At 33.9% G+C, this 19,995-nt stretch overlaps 1 protein-coding gene across 1 annotated transcript in view; it reads left to right on the forward strand.

The window, feature by feature from the left end:
* PCLO (piccolo presynaptic cytomatrix protein) overlaps window positions 1-19,995 on the forward strand; it is a 318,762-nt gene that overhangs the window by 273,502 nt on the left and 25,265 nt on the right. Inside the window, exons 11-15 of the mRNA XM_024129854.2 lie at window positions 4,938-5,046; window positions 5,585-5,652; window positions 6,726-6,940; window positions 13,174-13,224; window positions 16,261-16,385. Coding sequence (XP_023985622.2) covers window positions 4,938-5,046; window positions 5,585-5,652; window positions 6,726-6,940; window positions 13,174-13,224; window positions 16,261-16,385 — 568 coding nt within the window. The remainder of the gene's footprint in view (window positions 1-4,937; window positions 5,047-5,584; window positions 5,653-6,725; window positions 6,941-13,173; window positions 13,225-16,260; window positions 16,386-19,995) is intronic.

Below are 19,995 nucleotides of genomic sequence, written 5' to 3' on the forward strand. Positions count from 1 at the left end.
TTCTTTTTCATTTAATTCTGATCTGATCTTTATGATTTCTTTCCTTCTGCTAAATTTGGGGGTTTTTTGTTCTTCTTTCTCTAATTGTTTTAGGTGCAAAGTTACATTGTGTATTCGAGATGTTTCCTGTTTCTTAAGGTAGGATTGCTTTGCTGTAAACTTCCCTCTTAGAACTGCTTTTGCTGCATCCCATAGGTTTTGGGTCGTCGTGTCTCCATTGTCATTTGTTTCTCAGTATTTTTTGATTTCCCCTTTGATTTCTTCAGTGATCACTTCGTTATTAAGTAGTGTATTGTTTAGCCTCCATGTGTTTGTATTTTTTACAGATCTTTCCCTGTAATTGATATCTAATTCTCGTAGCGTTGTGGTCGGAAAAGATACTTGATACGATTTCAATTTTCTTAAATTTACCAATGCTAGATTTGTGACCCAAGTTATGATCTATCCTGGAGAATGTTCCATGAGCATTTGTGAAAAATGTGTATTCTGTTGTTTGAAAATCTTATCATAATTGAGGACATCTCCTTTGATCTCTAAACAATCAAGACACTATTCAAATACTATATTTTTAACTTTACCTCCCTCCATTCTTTTTTCCTTCCTTTTTTTTCCCTTTTTTCCACCCTTCTTTCTTTCGTTCTTTTATATTAATGTATAAATAGGCTAAAATTGTAAAATATTTTAAAATGTAGTTTTGAAAAATAATAAAATCCATCTACCTATGCATTTCTCTTATATTAACATTGCCTAATTTGAAAATGAATGAGTGATTAGTATAACTGTTGGGGACAATGTATTGGACTCCTGAAAATCACTTGCAGGGTTTGTTCGCTATTTAGAAAGCCAGGGCAGATAACCAGTTCAGCTGAGTTTTTCCTACTGCTGCTAGTTTATAGAGGGTTCTTGAGAGCAGATGTCCAAATTTAGAAAATTAATCTAGAGTCATAGTTAATAGTATCAGTGGAAAAAAGGATAAAATAATAAATTATAATTTATTATATGCATATTTTTAAATTGTTTTGTGAGGGTTTTTTATCCCAGCTGTATCCAATTCTCATTTCACAGCACACTAGCCCCGTTGGTTCACATAAGGTCCCCTCCTCTGTGTGTGTGCGGGGGGGCTGTTTGCTTGTTTGTTTATCCATTCATTTATTAACTCATTTCTTTCCTTTTGTCTCACTTTCTTTTCCTATCTGTTCTTCCCTCCATGAAAAACCATGACAATTTATGTAATGGTCTGTTGTTTATTTGTATGATATATAATGTTAGTTTGTGTGAATATCATTTTAATGAACATAAATGTCATTGCCCTATAGATCACATCCTGTTTCTCACTTGTTTTTACTTGGCAGATGATTTTAAGATGGATCTGCCCTTTGGTGTTAACACCTGATACGGTCTCTTTCCTAAAACTGCTAAGTGTTTCCATCATGAGTATTTAATAGATCTCATTGTCCATTTTTCCTGATACTACCACCTCCCCACAAATAGAAAGTCAAGAAGATTTCTGGGTGCTAGGGTGTACATATGCTTAATTTAACGACGTTCTGCCACATTGCACTCCAGAGTGGTTGCAATTGTCTGCATTCCCATTAAAATAATTACATGTTTATAAATTGTAAATGAGCAGTTGTTTTTTTTCATCCTAACAGTCATAGTATTCTCACATCATAGAGTGGGGATAAAACTAAAAAACCTCCTAGCAATTATAATCTCTCTTGAAGTCAAGGTCCCCATATCCTGGTCAACATGCTGTATTTTCTGGCTTTCAAACTTTCCTCAATATGATGAGCGTTAAGTAATACATCATTATTGCTTTGATTTGTACTTTCTAATCTCTAATGAGTCTGGGCTTTTCTTCATATACTTAAACCACTTTTGAATTTCCTTCTCTGTGAATCTTCATTTTACTAATTGCCAAGATACTTCTGCTTTTTCTAGTAGAGTATCATTTCTATTAATTTTTATAACAGCATAAAATAGTAGATACAAAGATGGTGATCATCACAAAGGTGATGAATTGTGTAGTGCCTGCCACATAAATATTTGTGGAATAAATCAATAAAAATCATGAGCTTTTGTGTGATATATGTTTGGATATACATTAACATATAAGATTTTGACTGTTGATGCAGTAATTTTAATACAGATGTTTTTGCAGTAATGGTAAATATTGTAGACAGAGAAATAACATACATGAAATTCTGAATTGTAAAGATAAGAATACCTTTTGCAAATTTGAGAAACATACGAAATTCAGTAATCCCAGAAGTTATAAAAACACATATTTGAGAATGTTTTATAGTGATTGATGTTTTTAGAATTCCCAAATTACCTGATTATTGTCTTTTTTCAGTTTTTAATAACCTATTAGGTGTAAGACTTTGAGCAGCAAATTCTATCATTACTGTTGCACATTCAAAAAAATTCGGATTATCTTAGTTTTCCTATTAAAAGTTATTAGAAGAGGCACTTCCTAGGGATATAATTGAAGTATCATCTATGCAATCTCAAACTTGAACAACCGGTTAACATACATGTTGATATAATTTAAACATAAAGAAAATGTGTTTGCTCATAATGCTAAATAATAGATAAAACCATTCATGTGTTCACTGTGTTCTGGGAATTATTTCTAAACCAAAGTCAGAGTAAAAAGTTTCCTTAAGATTGAATATGCTTATATTCAGATCATTGAAATGATAAAATACTACTTTGGTTTCTATGTAGTATGATCAAACAATTTCTGCATGCATTTTAAAATAGTTTATAGGATTTTACAATTAAAGTATTTTCAAAAATATCATATTTGAAGACACATACTTAAGAGTACTTAATTCTCACAATGACTAAAACCATCTTATGAATTTAAAAGTAGTTTGTATATTCACTTGGTTATTTTACTGTGGTTCTTGTAGGATTTGTAGGAAGTTGGAGAGGCAGAGGAAAGGGAACTGTGTTCAAGTAGTCACATTCCCTATAGATCTCATACTCACCATTGAAACCAAAAATAAAAGGATAAAAGAACTGGCAAAATCTTTTGAACTGCAGTACTGCCCCAGTGCTAGTGGGAAACTGAGTAAGGGGAAAAGAAGTTTAGCTTGTATATCTTAGGACAGAGCAAATCATGTAGTTCATGATCTCAGGTATATATCTAGGTTAAGGTCCTAGTTATCTGTATTTTTCATCAGTTTTATTAATGTGTCTAAATAGTTTTCTTGTTTACAACTAGAAGCATTTATTAATTTCACTGGATAAATATGTTTTATAAATTTGCCCCTTTAAGATGTGAAAAACGAACAGATAAATTCAACAGAGGAAGCATGAAGATTATGCAGCTATTTCCTTTCATAGAATTTGCTCCTGCAGAAAAGTGACAATGCAATTTCTGAATTATAGCACTATTAATTTGTTTCAATTCAAAATCATCTGTTCATAAATGTACTCTTTCTTATGACTAAGAAAAAGTGTGTTTTTCAGTGTGCTTTTCCTCTTTCAGCTCTAAATTTTTCTTTAGTGGTATTATCACTGTCTTTTATGTAATTTTCTCATTTTATGTGTACAACAGCCTGGGATTGTTGAAATAAACCTAAGGCCCATCTGAAGATAAAGTTTTCTTGGAGTAAGTTATAGAAAAGTCATTCTTGTTTGTGTTATTGTGGGCATTTTTATGGACTTCTTTTGCCATTTCCCAATAGTAAAAGAACTTCCCTTACTTGTTTGCAACTGGTAATATGCTTTCCAATGTATATCAAAATCATTAAAACTTTTAAAGACTCAGTCATGCCATGTTGAGAATTTCCCATGGAAGCCAATAGTGAGTAATAGGGAATTTCACATTGGCATCTGTGAAGCTCATTGAAAACCTAATTGTTCAACAAGTATTTCTTTTTATTTAAATTATAACCTAGTCATGGCATACAGGTATTTTTTCTCAGGTAAAGCTGGTAGCATTCACAAATATCTGGGCACTATAACTCTGGATGGTTTCATTGAATTTATATCTAGCCCACATAGCTACATATTAGGACTGTGTGATTTATGCCAAATACATTCCCAAAATTATTTGACAGCTCATATAAAATGGGCAAAAAAACTAAATGTAAAATATTGAAATATTAATTATGTTACTACTTTTTTGTATGAAAATTACCTTTCTAGAAAGAGAGGAAACATGAAATGCTGTGTAACCAGTCCAGCAACATAATTTATGGGACCCAGTGCAAAATAAAGATACAAGACTCTTTGTTCAAACAGTGTTAAGAATTTCAAGATGGCAGTAGCAAAGCATTAAACCAAGCATGGGGCCCTTCTGAGCACAGGGCATACTATTGCACAGGCCACACGCACACCCATGATGCTGCCCTCAACATTTCTGCTGCTTCTACTCAGGACTGTCTTGCATGCAGCGAAGAAAAACACACACCATGGAAATCTTTTTTATCTGAGCAAAGTTGAAGCTGTAACAATTTCTTAAAGGGAGCTTCGCAACAAAATCCTAATGACTTTTTTCTACCACTCCTATTCCGCAAGAGAATGGAAGTTTACACTCTTCTAGTTGCTCGTTGCCCGTGGAAAAATTATATTGGTGGTTGCAATTATTTTTTTCCCACACAAAATTGGTTTAAGCAATATACAGTCAAGAATGTTTTCTTTAAAGCAGTGTGAACAAAATGCATGTGTTTGATACTATTTAATAGATTTTCAAGAGCAACATTTTGCATGTCCTGTTTGACATATTTTATATGTTCAGGTAAGTTGATGAAATCAAACTTCATATGATTTTGATATTAATGTTCCAGAGAACTTTGAACTGATGTTCTCTGAAATGGTGTGCTGAGTTGGTTTTTTAAATGCAAAGCAATGTCTTCTGTGCCTTGTGGACCCAGATGAGACAGCACACCTTTTTTATTTTATACTTGAATTTGTCTTTGTAGGCATGCAAGTATTGGAATGGAATGGAATTCCTTTAACTTCTAAAACATATGAAGAAGTGCAGAGTATCATTAGTCAGCAAAGTGGGGAAGCAGAAATATGTGTAAGACTGTGAGTTTTTCCCCATCTTTTTGTTTCCATTTTTTGGCTATTCATGGCTCTTTTAATTTAAAATTGTTAAGGTGGAACCTTTGCCAGTGAGCAAGATTTCCTGTAATTAGAACATGAAGTGAATACAAGTTTTATAGTTTTCTTGTGTTCAGAATCAAAGTCTAAAGCATAGAAAGAATCCAGCTAATTTTGTTTCTGATTATGTCCCCTTTCATGCTTTTATTGAAACATGCATCATTTAAATGAAAGCCTAAACCCATTTAGATTTCATGGATGTGTACAGTATTTCAAAATGAACTTATATTTAATCCATAAAGATTTCACCTTAAATAATCATTTTTATCAGCTGACTTTTAACAGCATTGCAAATATAGATTTGGTTAGAAGGGTGAGCATGCTTTGAAATTGCTTTATATCATTAACCACTTCTCATTTACCTACTGAAAAAAAATATTCAGCATAGTTGGGAAAAAAGGCCTTTTGTCTCAGACTTCCTCAGTTGCTTTCTTATTTTTTTTTTGTTTGTTTTAATTTTTAGGGACCTCAGTATGCTATCAGATTCTGAAAATCCCCAGCACCTAGAACTTCATGAACCACCAAAAGCTGGTAGGTGAAAGCAGTGTGCTTCCAACTGTGGGTAAAGATGTGGATTTAAATGGAGAAGTAATTGTAGAGGCAGATGTAGCTGTAGATGAAGATATAGACATATACATAGATATAGGCAAAAATAAATTTATAGACAGATGCTTATATATTTATGTAATCATAAAGAAAATCAAAAGCATTGTAACTACACTTTTAGTGTTCTAGGAAAACACATATTGACATGTTAGACCCATTAAAGAAATTCATATGAAATTCTTACTGTGAGAGTTTATATTTTTAATTCTTTAAAATTAAATTCATTGTATGAAAGTAATCCATGGAGCCATTTGTTTGGGGTCCTATATAATTTTTAGATGATACTGATTCTTTTTTAGCAGTTGGTTTTGGAACACTTACTCCTGAACCTTTTGATTGCCTTTTATGGTAAATAAAATTCAACATATAATTTCATAACTACATGAAGTAGATTTCTCTCTACTTAGAGATAACAAATACAGTCTATAAATTCAAATCACTAATAAGATTAAAAGTATCACTATAGCTTTGTTCAACAAATATTTATTGGGCACTTCCTATGTTGTAGTCAGCATTTCTAAGAGGCTGGGTCACTGCACTGAACAGAACAGGCCAAGGCCTATAGAAATTTTCATACATCTGTAAATGTAAATATGTTCTTTGAAATTTCTCCCTTAGAGAAGTAGATATATAAGATTTCAAGAAGGAAAAACAGCCAGTCATACAAATTAAATTCCAGTGAGTAAAACCATATTTTATCATGCATAGAATTCTCTGTATAAAACATTTAAAAACATTTTTCTGAAGATATAATAGGAACTTCCATTTTCCTCTGTAATTTAGTATTCTTTCACTTTTCTCTGAGCCTTCCAGACTTCTTTAAAAAGAGATTCATTAAGGTACAATTGCATGTATTTTTTTAATTTAGCTTGTTTTATAAGTAACTATAAAACTTTTATAGGTTCTAGATGACTTTGTTATCTAGAACTCAGATAAGTTCCATGGTGTTAAGTACCTATGAAACTGAGACTGTGTGAAGCCATTTCATTTTGTTGTAGTGGATAAAGCAAAATCCCCAGGGGTTGATCCTAAGCAGTTGGCTGCAGAGCTCCAGAAGGTCTCGCTACAGCAGTCACCACTGGTTCTGTCGTCCGTCGTTGAAAAAGGATCTCACGTTCATTCAGGTCCTACATCAGCAGGATCCAGTTCTGTTCCCAGCCCTGGGCAGCCAGGGTCACCCTCAGTGAGCAAAAAGAAACACAGCAGCAGCAAGGTGAGAAGTGTCCAATACAACCTCCGAGTTACTTACTTTCTAGCTCCTTATTCAGACTAGAAGGTAGGAAATACGATATTATTTCCTAAGGTGTTTTTCTTGTGATTTCTCCTTTCCTAATGATCTACTGAAACAAGCAAAAAATGTTTCCATTTCTGAGTTTATAACTGATCAAGATGTATCAAAATGATGTATTTCTACATCTCTTAAAATACTGTAGCAGTTATTATTATGGGGAACTTGAAAAATGTATCTAATGCTTCATGTTCTTTTTCTTTGTTGTTGTTACACACATCTGAGCCTCTGTATATCAAATATATCTGTATCTTTTTGGAAACACAAGGTATACATTACAGTAGATTTTGTAACTTAAGTAGAAGGTAAAAAGGACAAAGAAATGAGGATAATTTAGGACAACAAGAAAGAAGGAAAGCCAGTAATGTAGTATTGCCATTTTGAAATTTATCCCAAATTCCATACTAATAAATTTTCTCTTAATGCAGCTCTTCATTTAGAACAAATGTTTCTAACATTATTATTTTAGAGTTACTGGGGAATTAAAAGAAAACATGAATTAATGTTTTAACTTTATAAAATCAGATGATAATATAGACAATTTGTGATTTTCCCCCATAGATATGATTATTAATAGAGAAACTCTCTTCATGGTTGATAAATACATTTAAAAAAGTTGTTCGTTTGTTTGTTTAACCACAAATAAGATTTTTTTCTTTATGTGGTGAGATATATAGGAAGGACAGTCTATGGTTGAATAAGTTGACTAGACTTTGGAAAATAAAGTTTTTTCTACTAAGTGTAAAAACACAGCAGATGTCACTAAAAAACCCTTTTATTCAGAAGCAAAAAAGAATGGTAGGATGATCTTAATCATTGCATCATAAAATGACTTGTTTCAAACTAAATATAGTAAGGTTTTGTGAGGAATAAGTTCAAGGATAGGCTCAATTTCAAAATTAATTTTAACAAAACTATATTTTACCACATGTGTTAATTTTGAAGAATTACCTCATGGAGGCGCCCTGTCTCTGGAGTTACACACTGATAACATTTCTGATTCCTTTCTCAGTATCTCCACACAGTAGAACTAAAGACATGACAGACTCAGCTAGCAAAGTTTTTACACCAAGCACATTGTAGTTCTATAAGTCTGTCATCCAGATATTTTTTATTTCAGCATTTGACATCACCATCCTCCCAGAAAATTAAGTACACATGTAAAAGCACCATTGCCTCTTCTTTTATCTTCATTCACTGAATCTGACTCCTGTGAATTTTAATTTTTTAATAAGTTTAATAATTTTTTATGTTCTCTGAACTTGCCAACTTCTTTAGCTAAGCATTATTTCTTTTGGCCAACAGTATTGCACTCACTACTGGTCACTCCACTCACCAGTCTCTTTTCCTTCCTCTTAAACCACCCTACAACTATCTGATCTGTGACACCATGTTCTGATTGGATCACTATCCTGTCGAAAATGAAGCCCTGCTCCCTGGAAAGTCAGCTTCCCTACCTCTGTCTAAGACCCTGTCCTGCTCATTCTAAGAGAGCCTGGTCAATGGTTTTCCTTAGAAGATTATCACCATAAGCTTAATGTTGTCAGATCTTTACAATAGCCTTGCTAATAAGTACTCTATTTATTAGGATTTTAAACTCATTCCTACTTTCCACAGACAGTTTTGGATGCCACCTCAGTGTCACGGGTCGTAATTGGTACCCAAGGTACAAAGAGGGATAAAATCCTTCCCTGTATACTACGTAGATGAGTGGTTCTTAAAGCATGCTCCCAGTCCAACAGCACCAGCATCATCTAGGAACTTGTTAAAAATGCAGACTCTTGATCCCACCCTAGGCCTTCTGAATCAGAGACCCCCAGGATGGGACCAGGCAACTTGGGTTTTAATAAGTTCTCCAAGTGAGTGTGGTGCCCCTTGTAATTTGAAAAGTGCTGATCTACGTATGGGTGAAGAGGATATATAAACAAACTTAATAAAGCTGTAATGTTGGTGGTCATGAAGAAGTACACAGAGCACTCTTAGGAGAGTGGGGTTAGAAAAGCTGGCGTTTGGCTAATGAACTGATTTGGTAAAGGGGAGAAAGGAACCAGCATCCAAAGAAGAGAATGCAACATGAAGAAAATCTCAGAAACAGAAAATTGTATGCTTAGGACATAGGTGTACAAAGATATAGGGGTAAGAAATAGAGGAGAAGCCTAGATGATTGTAAATTGGAAGACATTACATGCCATGCATGGCTTTTATGATCTGTGGAAAATAAAGAGCCAGTGATACGTGAAAATAAAATAACAGGAAGCCTTCCTCCACAACGTCTTTCCATATTCTGATCCTTCCTTAAGTCAGAAGTTATCCTTCCTTCCTCCTTCCGTCCATCCAAAGTGCCAGATGCTTTATGTACCTTTTAAGACAATTTGTATCTTGCTTATAGTTATGTGTCTCCTTATTTTACCCTCCCAAATGGGCTGCAAACTCATTGAGAACCAAGAACCATTTCTTATTTCTTCTAGCTCCCTAAGCACATAGTACAGTAGCTTGCATAGACCATAACAAAATAAATTAAAATTAAATTAAACCGTCATTGGCACCTGTGAGTCTCTGTAATATTATGGGGGTACAAAATATAATTGTTTTGTAATATGTTAACTTTTTTGGTAATGAGTAGAAGATGAAAACAGGTATTGTAGGAGAAACATCAAGGAAATAATATGAACAGGTTTTATGATATGTGGTCATTCTTTTCTGTGCCAGGAATGTGGCCTATGTAGTTCTTATAGAAGTTTTGCTAAGATAAAGAGTTACAGAGCTGCACTGTCCATGACAGTAGATGCTAGCCACATGTGACAGCTGAGCCCTTGAAATGTGGCTAGTCCTAATTGAGATATGCTGTATAAGTGAATTACACAGCAGATTTCAAAGACTTAGTATAAAAAAAGAATATAAAATAGATCATTACAACTTTTATATTGATTTCATCGTGAAATGATAATATTTTCAATGATTTGGATCAAATAAAATATGTCAGTACAAATTAATTTCACCCATTTATTTTTATATTTTTAATGTTACTACTAGAATATTTCAAATAACCTGTGTGGCTCACATTACATTCTACTGGACAGTGATGGTATAGAGATTCCTTTTTAACTCTTACTAGTAGAATAACAATAATCAAATCTGGTTATTTTTGAGATTTTATATATATATATAGAAATGTATAGTCAATAGATGTTAACACTTGAAGAAAGGGACTACTACCTATTCATCTTTTGGGGGGTTTATCATCAACACTTAGCTGGTACTGATTTTCTCAAAACGTTTTTGCTGAATGAATGAATAAATTTAATGATATTTCTTGACCAGTCAACGTGTAGTATGCATAAAAAGCAATACTTTTATTTGTTCTCCAAATTCTGCAATGTTAAAAAAATTGATATTGAGAGATGAGAGAAATATCGAGCACTTGTCTGAAACTCACATGTTCCTGAGTCAGGTAATATAATATTTCCAAATATAGCATATGTTCTTCAGTTAATTTAGAAAATTATAGTTTTAACATCCTTTTGTTTTTATTAGGTATGAGGCTAACTATATATTAAATTATAAAACATTAATGTAATGGAATGTATTAAAACTAAAATATTTAAATCATAGCATAATTATACATCTAGATGTTTAGAGCACCATCTGTTAAATATTTTGAATGATTATTCATAAGTAATTATTAATGTATTAATACTCTAGTTTAAGTGATTACTTCTGAGTAAATATAAGTAAAATATGAATCTATTTAGATATATGTTTAAGTTATATGTTATGTATATGACTATTTTTATTATTTTGCTTACTAATTCAATATGAATTTTTGTCTTCAAAATTTTTAGTTTACTGCCTCAAGGTCTTTTATTTCTGAAATCTAATCAGACTCTGTTCATTTTATCTTTAAAATCTGAATAATTTCTTCCAAGTCATGGTATAAATAAATAATTGAACTAACTGCTTACTAGTTTTAAGTGTTCTAATGAAATAGGTTCTTGCTTTCCCAAACTTTTCTATCATGGCACACACCATCTCAGTAATTTTTTCATGATGCCCTTATGCCCAAAGAAATACCTAAAACAATTTCATTTATTATGTAGTTAGGTCCTAACAATTTAACTAGTATTTATACCCTAACATCTTAGTAACCATTGGAAAAAATAATACCCGTAAAATGAAATAAAAATAATATATTTATTTCATTGTTAATCATTCAAATTATGTATCAGTGGGATATGTGCCTGATGGGCACTGCACAGCTACTCAAATGGTGGAATTGGTTTGGACACTGACACTCTCATTTCCTGTTTCACACTGATCTCACTGATTTTCTTGCAGTACATTTTTTTTTTATTACCACAGTCATCACAAACCACCCTCACAAAGGTATGACATTATCGAAAAGAAATACTTGTCTCTAATCTTTTTTTTTTTTTTTTTTTTTTTTTTTTTGTGGTATGCGGGCCTCCCTCTGCTGCGGCCTCTCCCGTTGCGGAGCACAGGCTCCGGACGCGCAGGCTCAGCGGCCATGGCTCACGGGCCCAGCCGCTCCGCGGCACGTGGGATCCTCCCGGACCGGGGCGCGAACCCGGTTCCCCTGCATCGGCAGGCGGACGCGCAACCACTGCGCCATCAGGGAAGCCCGTCTCTAATCTTAAACTGTAACTATCTGGAGCTGGTAGTTTGCCCACTGTACAACAGATATTAACAATATCCTTCTGTGCTCTTATGAGTTCACGGCCATACCCCAGAACATTTAAAGATTGTCCATACATTTATTCTCTGTGTTGAATCTAGTTATGTTTGCACTATCATATGTCAAATGAGTTACAACTGTCAAAAATAAATCAAAACAAAACACATTATCTTTTTTTTTTTCTGGTCTTATTTTTGACTTTTTATCTCTAGTTATTCCCCAACGTTCCTAACTGATATGCAAGGATATCTGGTTTTAGGAAACTCCCCATCTTTAATTGAGATAGAAATAGTTTCAGGAAGTTGTGTGGTCCTTTTTCTAGATTCGGTTTCTTTTTCTTAAAATTTAAACAGTAAAATAATTATTAAGTAAATATAATGGTTCATTACCCAGCAGTTTATCCTTTGCAGCCAGAGCGTAGTTTCTTGTAAAAGAGCTGAACTAATAAAGGATATATGGCTTAGAAAATTTAACCCCTACTCTATAACTTTACCAATGATTACCTTATTTTTATTCTTATTTCACAGAACGAGACCTGGAATATAGCTGTCTTCTTTGATTGCTCTCATTTCTAGCATAAATTTATAAAAGAAAAGGTAGCAGAACAAGTATATACACCTAAGTATTATGAATTTCTCCTTTTCTGGTTAATTATTAAAACAAAACCAATATTATGTATATATAGGGAGACAGGACCTTATTTGTAGGGTAGCAAGCTTGCCTCCATTTTAGTAAATATTTCCCTATAGTGATGCTATGTTTCCTGAAATTCTATTATAGATCTAGAGTCAGGGACAGCGTCTCTTTTTTGGTACAAATTTGTACATTCTATTGAAATGTAACAATTCAGCAATTAGTCACTTAATCAGCAGAATGAATCACTTTACCAGATCACAGTCCTAACGGTTTTTAAGGCTTTACTGACATAAGGAAATTATTAAGGAGATGAGAAATTATATAGACTGGGATGGAATTTTAATTAAAGGAGTATGAAATACTAAGAAGTGATTGCCTGGGTGTTCCACTCTAGAAGAGAGTAGGAATAGGCTGAGAACCCAACAAAGGAATATAAGGATGGACTTTTATAACTTCTGGGCTCCTAGGCAGTTGAATAAAAGCAGTACCTTTTTCATTCTCTTATAGATATTTAAAATCTGTTCATATTTAAATTGAATACTTTCAACCAAAATTGTTCCATTTCTTAGGTAATTGAATGTAGATTATTGCAGGTATAAAATTATAGCCTCAAAACATGCTTCACAAAATGAAAAAGGGATTTATGTATTTATAAAATTAAACATGTATTGAGAAGTGTAAGTAGACACCCTAATCTGAAGCAGCCAAATGGATGAAATGTGTTCTCCAGGCAGGGTGTGCTCTGACCAACAGAAATTAATTCAGAAGGAAGTTGAAATCGTAAATCCTATGAAAGGTTTATCCATTAATCTATGTTTTGATATTGCAGCCTACTGATGCAACAAAGGTTGTCTCTCATCCAATTACGGGGGAAATTCAGGTATGAAAGCTTTTAAAAGATCATTGTTATACCATCTTTTGTGGCTCTTTTTCCCACAATTTTACAGAAAAGTATTTTAATACAAACACACGTTTTATTAAATCTAATGATGTCTGTGGAATTCTATACTTCAAAGTCTGCCTGATACCTTAACAGTATCAATATATTATGCCTCGGTTACTTTATACATGTTGAAAGTGTTTCAAACATGACAGATTCTCCTGGAAATTTGAAGGTTCCTCTTTAAGAGTTTCATGAGTCTAATGCTGTCCTCTTTTCTTCCTCTGATCAATAATTGTCAAATAATTGCTGAGCAATTCTTTTAGAGCAGTGTTTTTCATACTGGGGATCATAACCAATCTGTAATTTATCAAATCAATTTAGAGGATTTTGACCAGGAAAATAGAAGAAAATAGAATAAATCACTACCTTTTTTAGTTCTGTATGTGTGTTTCTGTGTTTATATTGCATAGTACATGGGCAAAGTCAAAAATGTTAGAAAAACTGTACTTTAGATGGTACCAAAAAGTAATTTAGTGTAGATAAGAAATGTCATGTGGAAAGAATTAACACAATACCAAATAATAACTATTTGAAGATAGTACATTTCAGATCAGGGAAAGAGAACAGTGAGTCTTAGTTGCATCTACAGTACATTTCCACGAAGTGTAACAGAGATTTGAACTAATTTGAGGGTAAGCATAGAGAAAGGGGGAGTGTTTTCCTGGAAGAAATGGTACAAGGGAAGATTCTTCTGCCAGAGGGTAGTGAAAGGAACAGATCTGCTTTGCTGCAGGAAAATGTTCCTGTAGAGGTAAGTTGAGACTAAATTAAAAGAACCTTGAACAGAAGCCAAGGGATGTTAGCCACGACATAATAGAGTGATCAGGAAATAAATATTTTCGAGTGAGGAAGAGGCTAATTCAAAGCAATATGTGATAGAAATTCATAGAGCCTTGGCCTCTAGAAAGTATTATGAAGGGTAGAACACAAAGACAAAGAAATCAATTCAGTGTTATCTAGGTACACCCTGATTCAAGCAGAAGTGGAGTATGAGAGTGGAAATGGAGAAAAAGTGCAGAAAGTGGGCACCTTACTAAGAAGGACCCAGCAGGATGGAGTCAGGATCACCTGTGTGCTCTTGATCTTGCTGTATCACTGCTATTTCCCACTTCTAGAAAAACAGACCTGATCTTTCTTCATTTCACATGCAGCACAGAAAATGCTAGGTGTTCTCATTCATAATATCTCCTCTTCTCTCTGCTCATTTTTTTAAACTTCTTGCTCATGGGCCAATATGTGCTGTTTCTTTTTGGCTTGTTTTTATTTGTCCTTATTTTATTTTCCTTTCCCTTCAGTAGTAATATTTAATTCTATAGTGGAAATTTACTCTAATAATTTTCCTTCTTAACACCCAGGTTCTTTTCTTTTCTTTTCCTTTTTTTTTTTTTTTTTTTTTGGATATTTTCTTATGCCAGTGATTTCAATTTTTTACATTTTATCTTTTGTCTTTTAGCAAAAGCTTATTCCAAATGAAACCTTATGTAAACACCCAAACAATGAATTGCCAGCATGGTATAGTTCTGGTTGAGGGTTATTGGGGGCATCTCATTCTCTCTCAGATGTAACCTCCAAGCAAATCTAAGTGTTCTCTAAGGCACCAAATTTACAGAATACATTTTGGAAAGCACTCTCTTAGGGTAGCCTGCAAATCTCAGTTTCAATAAGAAATGATTTTACTGCCTTACCAGTTAAAAGTGGACTTTCAGGCTAGCAGAGAAAGGAGAAAATGGAGAAGAATTTCTCCTCAAAGATTTGGAAGCCATTCTAAACCTCAGTGAAATTAATTGCAGAATAATTCTTCTATTTCAGTACTCCATTAGAGCACAATTACTGCAGTTCTAAACTTTTCATTTCTCCTCTTCCTTCATGGCCCTTTGTTTCATGTTTCATATTGCTTCCATGATGGTCAGAGAGACTCTGGGCCTTCCTGTCCTGCGGAAAGCAAAGATTCGTTTTCTGCCACAAAACATAACCAGATCAAAATTATGCTGAAACTAGGAAATTATTTTAATTATTAACATGAAGACTATCTCATCTAAATTATTCCATTTTCAACATAAACATAGCATATCTGTTTTGTATGATTATAAAAAATACATTCATTTTTTATTTATGGATTTCCCTTTTCAAAATATAGATCCCTTCCCTTCTGTTATTTGATAAACAGAAACAGCAACAAACAGAATTGTCTTATTCTAAATGATGCCAGAAGAATCTTTCATTTTTGACAGTGAAAAATTAGTTAATTTGATTATTTTGAATCATGAAGCCTTCTCAAATATTAATTTGAATTGTAAGTCTTTTACTATTTAATGACAATTTTACAACAGCCATTAAGCATCTATGAGACAGTGCCTCTTCTTTTCAGCTTCTAAAATTAAAGAACAATATTTCATTATCTTAGCCTCACTATTAAGAAAGCATGCACAGAAAGAATAGCTGTAGGTTTATCAGCTAATGTAATATAGGAAGGGATAAAATCTACACATTCTTAAATATTCTTACAATTCAATACTAACATCTTTGTCTTTAAATAATGATTCCACCCACTGCTAATTACTTGATGAAATGCAAAAGATATTTTCTAATAAATTCATCAATTAATTTATTTTCAAAGTTCTGGCAATTGTATTTATGAATGTTAACATTTCTTATTTTCCTAAAAGTAGAAATTTAGTTTAAAAATGGAACTAGCATTCACTGTGTGATTATCCTAAATGAATTTTTGACAGGCCAGAACTTTCACCATGGAAAGAATGAACAGCACATTTACTAGTAATTAATGTGTGCCTGGGAGTTCCCAATTAAATTAGACATTAACTGGTCTGTTCAGTTTCAGATAAAATGAAAGTAGCAGTTGATGCTTCTTATGAGAACTTTTTTAAAATACTGGCAAAATACTGAATAATGTATTATATGTTTTTTAAACCAAAAAAATAATAATGTTCATGGAATATTTGCTGTCCCTTTAAGCTTCAAATCAGCTATGATCTTGGAAATCTCATAATACATATTCTCCAAGCAAGAAACCTTGTCGCTCGAGACAACAATGGTTACTCAGACCCCTTTGTTAAAGTGTACCTTCTTCCAGGGCGAGGGTAAGTAAAGAAGCCCTATATTCTAAGTATTGTAAATATTGCCCTATGGTTTAAAAAATAGTGATAGTTTCTTCTGGTCTCTAATTTAAAGAGTTTAATATCTTTTCCTTAGTTTTATCTACATGTCATATTTATTTATTTCCAATTAGTAAGTAAAGTGGAATTAAAAATTTGTAATTAGGCCTTAATGGGTTTTAGGAGAGCCATGATCATAACAAAACCTGCCTGGATGAGAACACATCAGTATTTCAATTCTGGAAAGCACTTGTGCTATGAACAGTCAGGTAGACAGTAAAATCACTTCAGGAATTATTTGTAGAAGATTTAAAGAATTAGTTTACTTTTCAAAATGTATTTGTGAAACCAGTGTTCAAGGACTCATCAGTTACTCTTTTATAGGACATGTGTATTATTCAATACATTAAATGTTCATTAATTGACTTGATATATTATTATTCATATGCATATTTTCAAATGGGTATTTTAAAATTATAAAATAAAGCTTTAGTTAGCATCTATCACCTCATACAGCTAAAATAAAATGAAAGGAAAAGAAAATCTTGTGGTGAGAAGTCTTAGGATCTACTGTCTTAATAATGAGATAAACAATATATTTAGTCAGAAGACACAATTAGTAATCATGAATACAGCTCAATTGAGATTGTTTAGTTTAAGGTACAGAAAGAAAAAAGAACGAAGAAAAAGGAACAATGCTTTAGAAACCTAGGATATCATAAAGTATACGGACATACACAGAGAGGCAGTTCCAAGAGGAGAGAAAGAGGAAAGGGCAGAAAACATTTCTGAAGAAATAATGGCAAAAGATTTCTCACATTTGTTGGAAAAAATCTGCACAGCCAAGAAGCTCAACAAAATCCAATCAGGATAAACAGAAAAAATTTTTACCAGGTCTCTTCATAATCATACTATCAAAATCCACAGACGGAATCTTGAAAGCAGCGAGAGAAGTGGCTCATCATATCCAAGGGATCCTCCATAAGATTAACAACTGATTGCCAGTCAGAAACCATGGAGCCCAGAAGGTAGGGAGATGACATAATCAGTGTACTAAAGGAAAAAGATGGTCCACAAGAATTCTGTATCCAGCAAAACTGTCCTTCAAAAATAAAGACTTTTTTTAAATAAATAAGACATTAGAGAGGACCTTCAAGATGCCAGAGGAGTAAGACGTGGAGATCACCTTCCTCCCCACAGATACATCAAAAATACATCTACATGTGGAACAACTCCTGCAGAACACCTGCTGAATGCTGGCAGAAGACCTCAGACTTCCCAAAAGAACAGACTCTAGAAGGAGACCTACATGCAGAGATGGGGCCAAATCCAAAGCACAACACCAGGAGCTGTGCGAACAGAGAGGAAAAAGGGAAATTTCTCTGCACAGCCTCAGGAGCAGCAGATTAAATCTCCACAGTCAACTTGATGTACCTGGCATCTGTGGAATACCTGAATAGACAATGAGTCATGCCAAAGTTGAGGCAGTGGACTTTGGGAGCAACTGTAGAGTTGGGGTTTGCTGTATGCAACTGACCAGTTTCTGATTTTTATGTTTATCTTAGTTTAGTTTTTAATGCTGTTATCATTGGTGGATTTGTTTATTGGTTTGATTGCTCTCTTCTTTGTTTATTATGTATTTATTTTTTTATTTTAATAATACTTTTTTAAATTTTTTATTTTAATAATTTTATTGACTTTCTTTCTTCTTTCTTTCTTTCTTTCTTTCTTTCTTTCTTTCTTCCTTCCTTCCTTCCTTCCTTCCTTCCTTCCTTTCTTCCTTCCTTCCTTTCTTCCTTTCTTCTCTCTTTCTTTCTTTTTTTCTCCCTTTTATTCTGAGCCGTGTGGCTAACAGGGTCTTGGTGCTCCAGCTGGCTGTCAGGCCTGAGCCTCTGAGGTGGGAGAGATGAGTTCAGGACATTGGACCATGAGAGACCTCCTGGCCCCATCAATCGGCAAGAGCTCTCCCAGAGACCTCTGTCTCAATGCTAATACCAATCTCCACTCAACAACCAGCAAGCTCCAGTGCTGTACACCCCATGCCAAACAACTAGCAAGACAGGAACACAACCCCACCCATTAGCAGAGAGGCTGCCTGAAATCATAATAAGTTCACAGACACCCCAAAACACACCACCAGACACTGTCCTGCCCACCAGAAAGAAAAGATCCAGCCTCATCCACCAGAACACAGGCACCAGTCCCCTCCACCAGGAAGCCTACACAACCCACTGAACCAACCTTACCCACTGGGGCAGACACCAAAAACAACAGAGACTATGAACCTGCAGCCTGTGAAAAGGAGACCCCAAACAGTAAGTTAAGCAAAATGAGAAGACAGAGAAATACGCACCAGATGAAGGAGAAAGGTTAAAAACCCACCAGACCAAACAAATGAATAGGAAATAGGCAGTCTACCTGAAAAAGAATTCAGTGTAATGATAGTAAAGATGATCCCAAATCTTGGGAAAGAGTGGAGAAAATAAAAGAAATGTTTAATAAGGACATAGAAGCACTGAAGAGCAAACAAACAATGATGAACAGCACAATAAATGAAATTAAAAATTCTCTAGAAGGAATCAATAGCAGAATAACTGGGTCAGAAGAACAGATAAATGACCTGGAAGATAAAATGGTGGAAATAACTACTGCAGAGCAGAATAAAGAAAAAAATGAAAAGAATTGAGGACAGTCTCAGAGACCTCTGGGACAACATTAAACGCACCAATGTTCAAATTATAGGGGTCCCAGAAAAAGAAGAAAAAAAGAAAGGGACTGAGAAAATATTTGAAGAGATTATAGTTGGAAACTTCCCTAATATGGGAAATGAAATAATCAAGTCCAGGAAGCGCAGAGAGTCCCATACAGGATAAACCCAAGGAGAAACATGCCAAGACACATATTAATCAAACTATCAAAGATTAAATACAAAGAAAAAATATTGAAAGCGGCAAGGGAAAAGCAACAAATAGCATACAAGGGAATCCCCATAAGGTTAACAGCTGATCTTTCAGCAGAAACTCTGCAGCCAGAAGGGAGAGGCCAGACATATTTAAAGTGATGAAAGGGAAAAACCTACAACCAAGTTTACCCAGCAAGGATCTCATTCAGATTCGACAGAGACATTAAAACCTTTACAGACAAACAAAACTAAGAGAATTCAGCACCACCAATCAAGCTTTACAACAAATGCTAAATAAAGGAACTTCTCTAGCCAGGAAACACAAAAGAAGGAAAAGACCTACAATAACAAACCCAAAACAATTAAGAAAATGGTAATAGGAACATATGTATCGATAATTACCTTAAATGTAAATAGATTAAATGCTCCAACCAAAAGACATAGACTGGCTGAAAGGCTACAAAAACAAGACCTGTATATATGCTGTCTACAAGAGACCCACTTCAGACCTAGGGACACATACAGACTGAAAGAGTGTTGATGGAAAAACATATTCCATGCAAATGGAAATCAAAAGAAAGCTGGAGTAGCAATTCTCATATCAGACAAAATAGACTTTAAAATAATGACTATTACAAGAGACAAAGAAGGACACTACATAACGATCAAGGGATCAATCCAAGAAGAAGATAT

Source organism: Physeter macrocephalus, chromosome 5, assembly GCF_002837175.3.
Source record: "Physeter macrocephalus isolate SW-GA chromosome 5, ASM283717v5, whole genome shotgun sequence".
NCBI classification, from domain to species: domain Eukaryota; kingdom Metazoa; phylum Chordata; class Mammalia; order Artiodactyla; family Physeteridae; genus Physeter; species Physeter macrocephalus.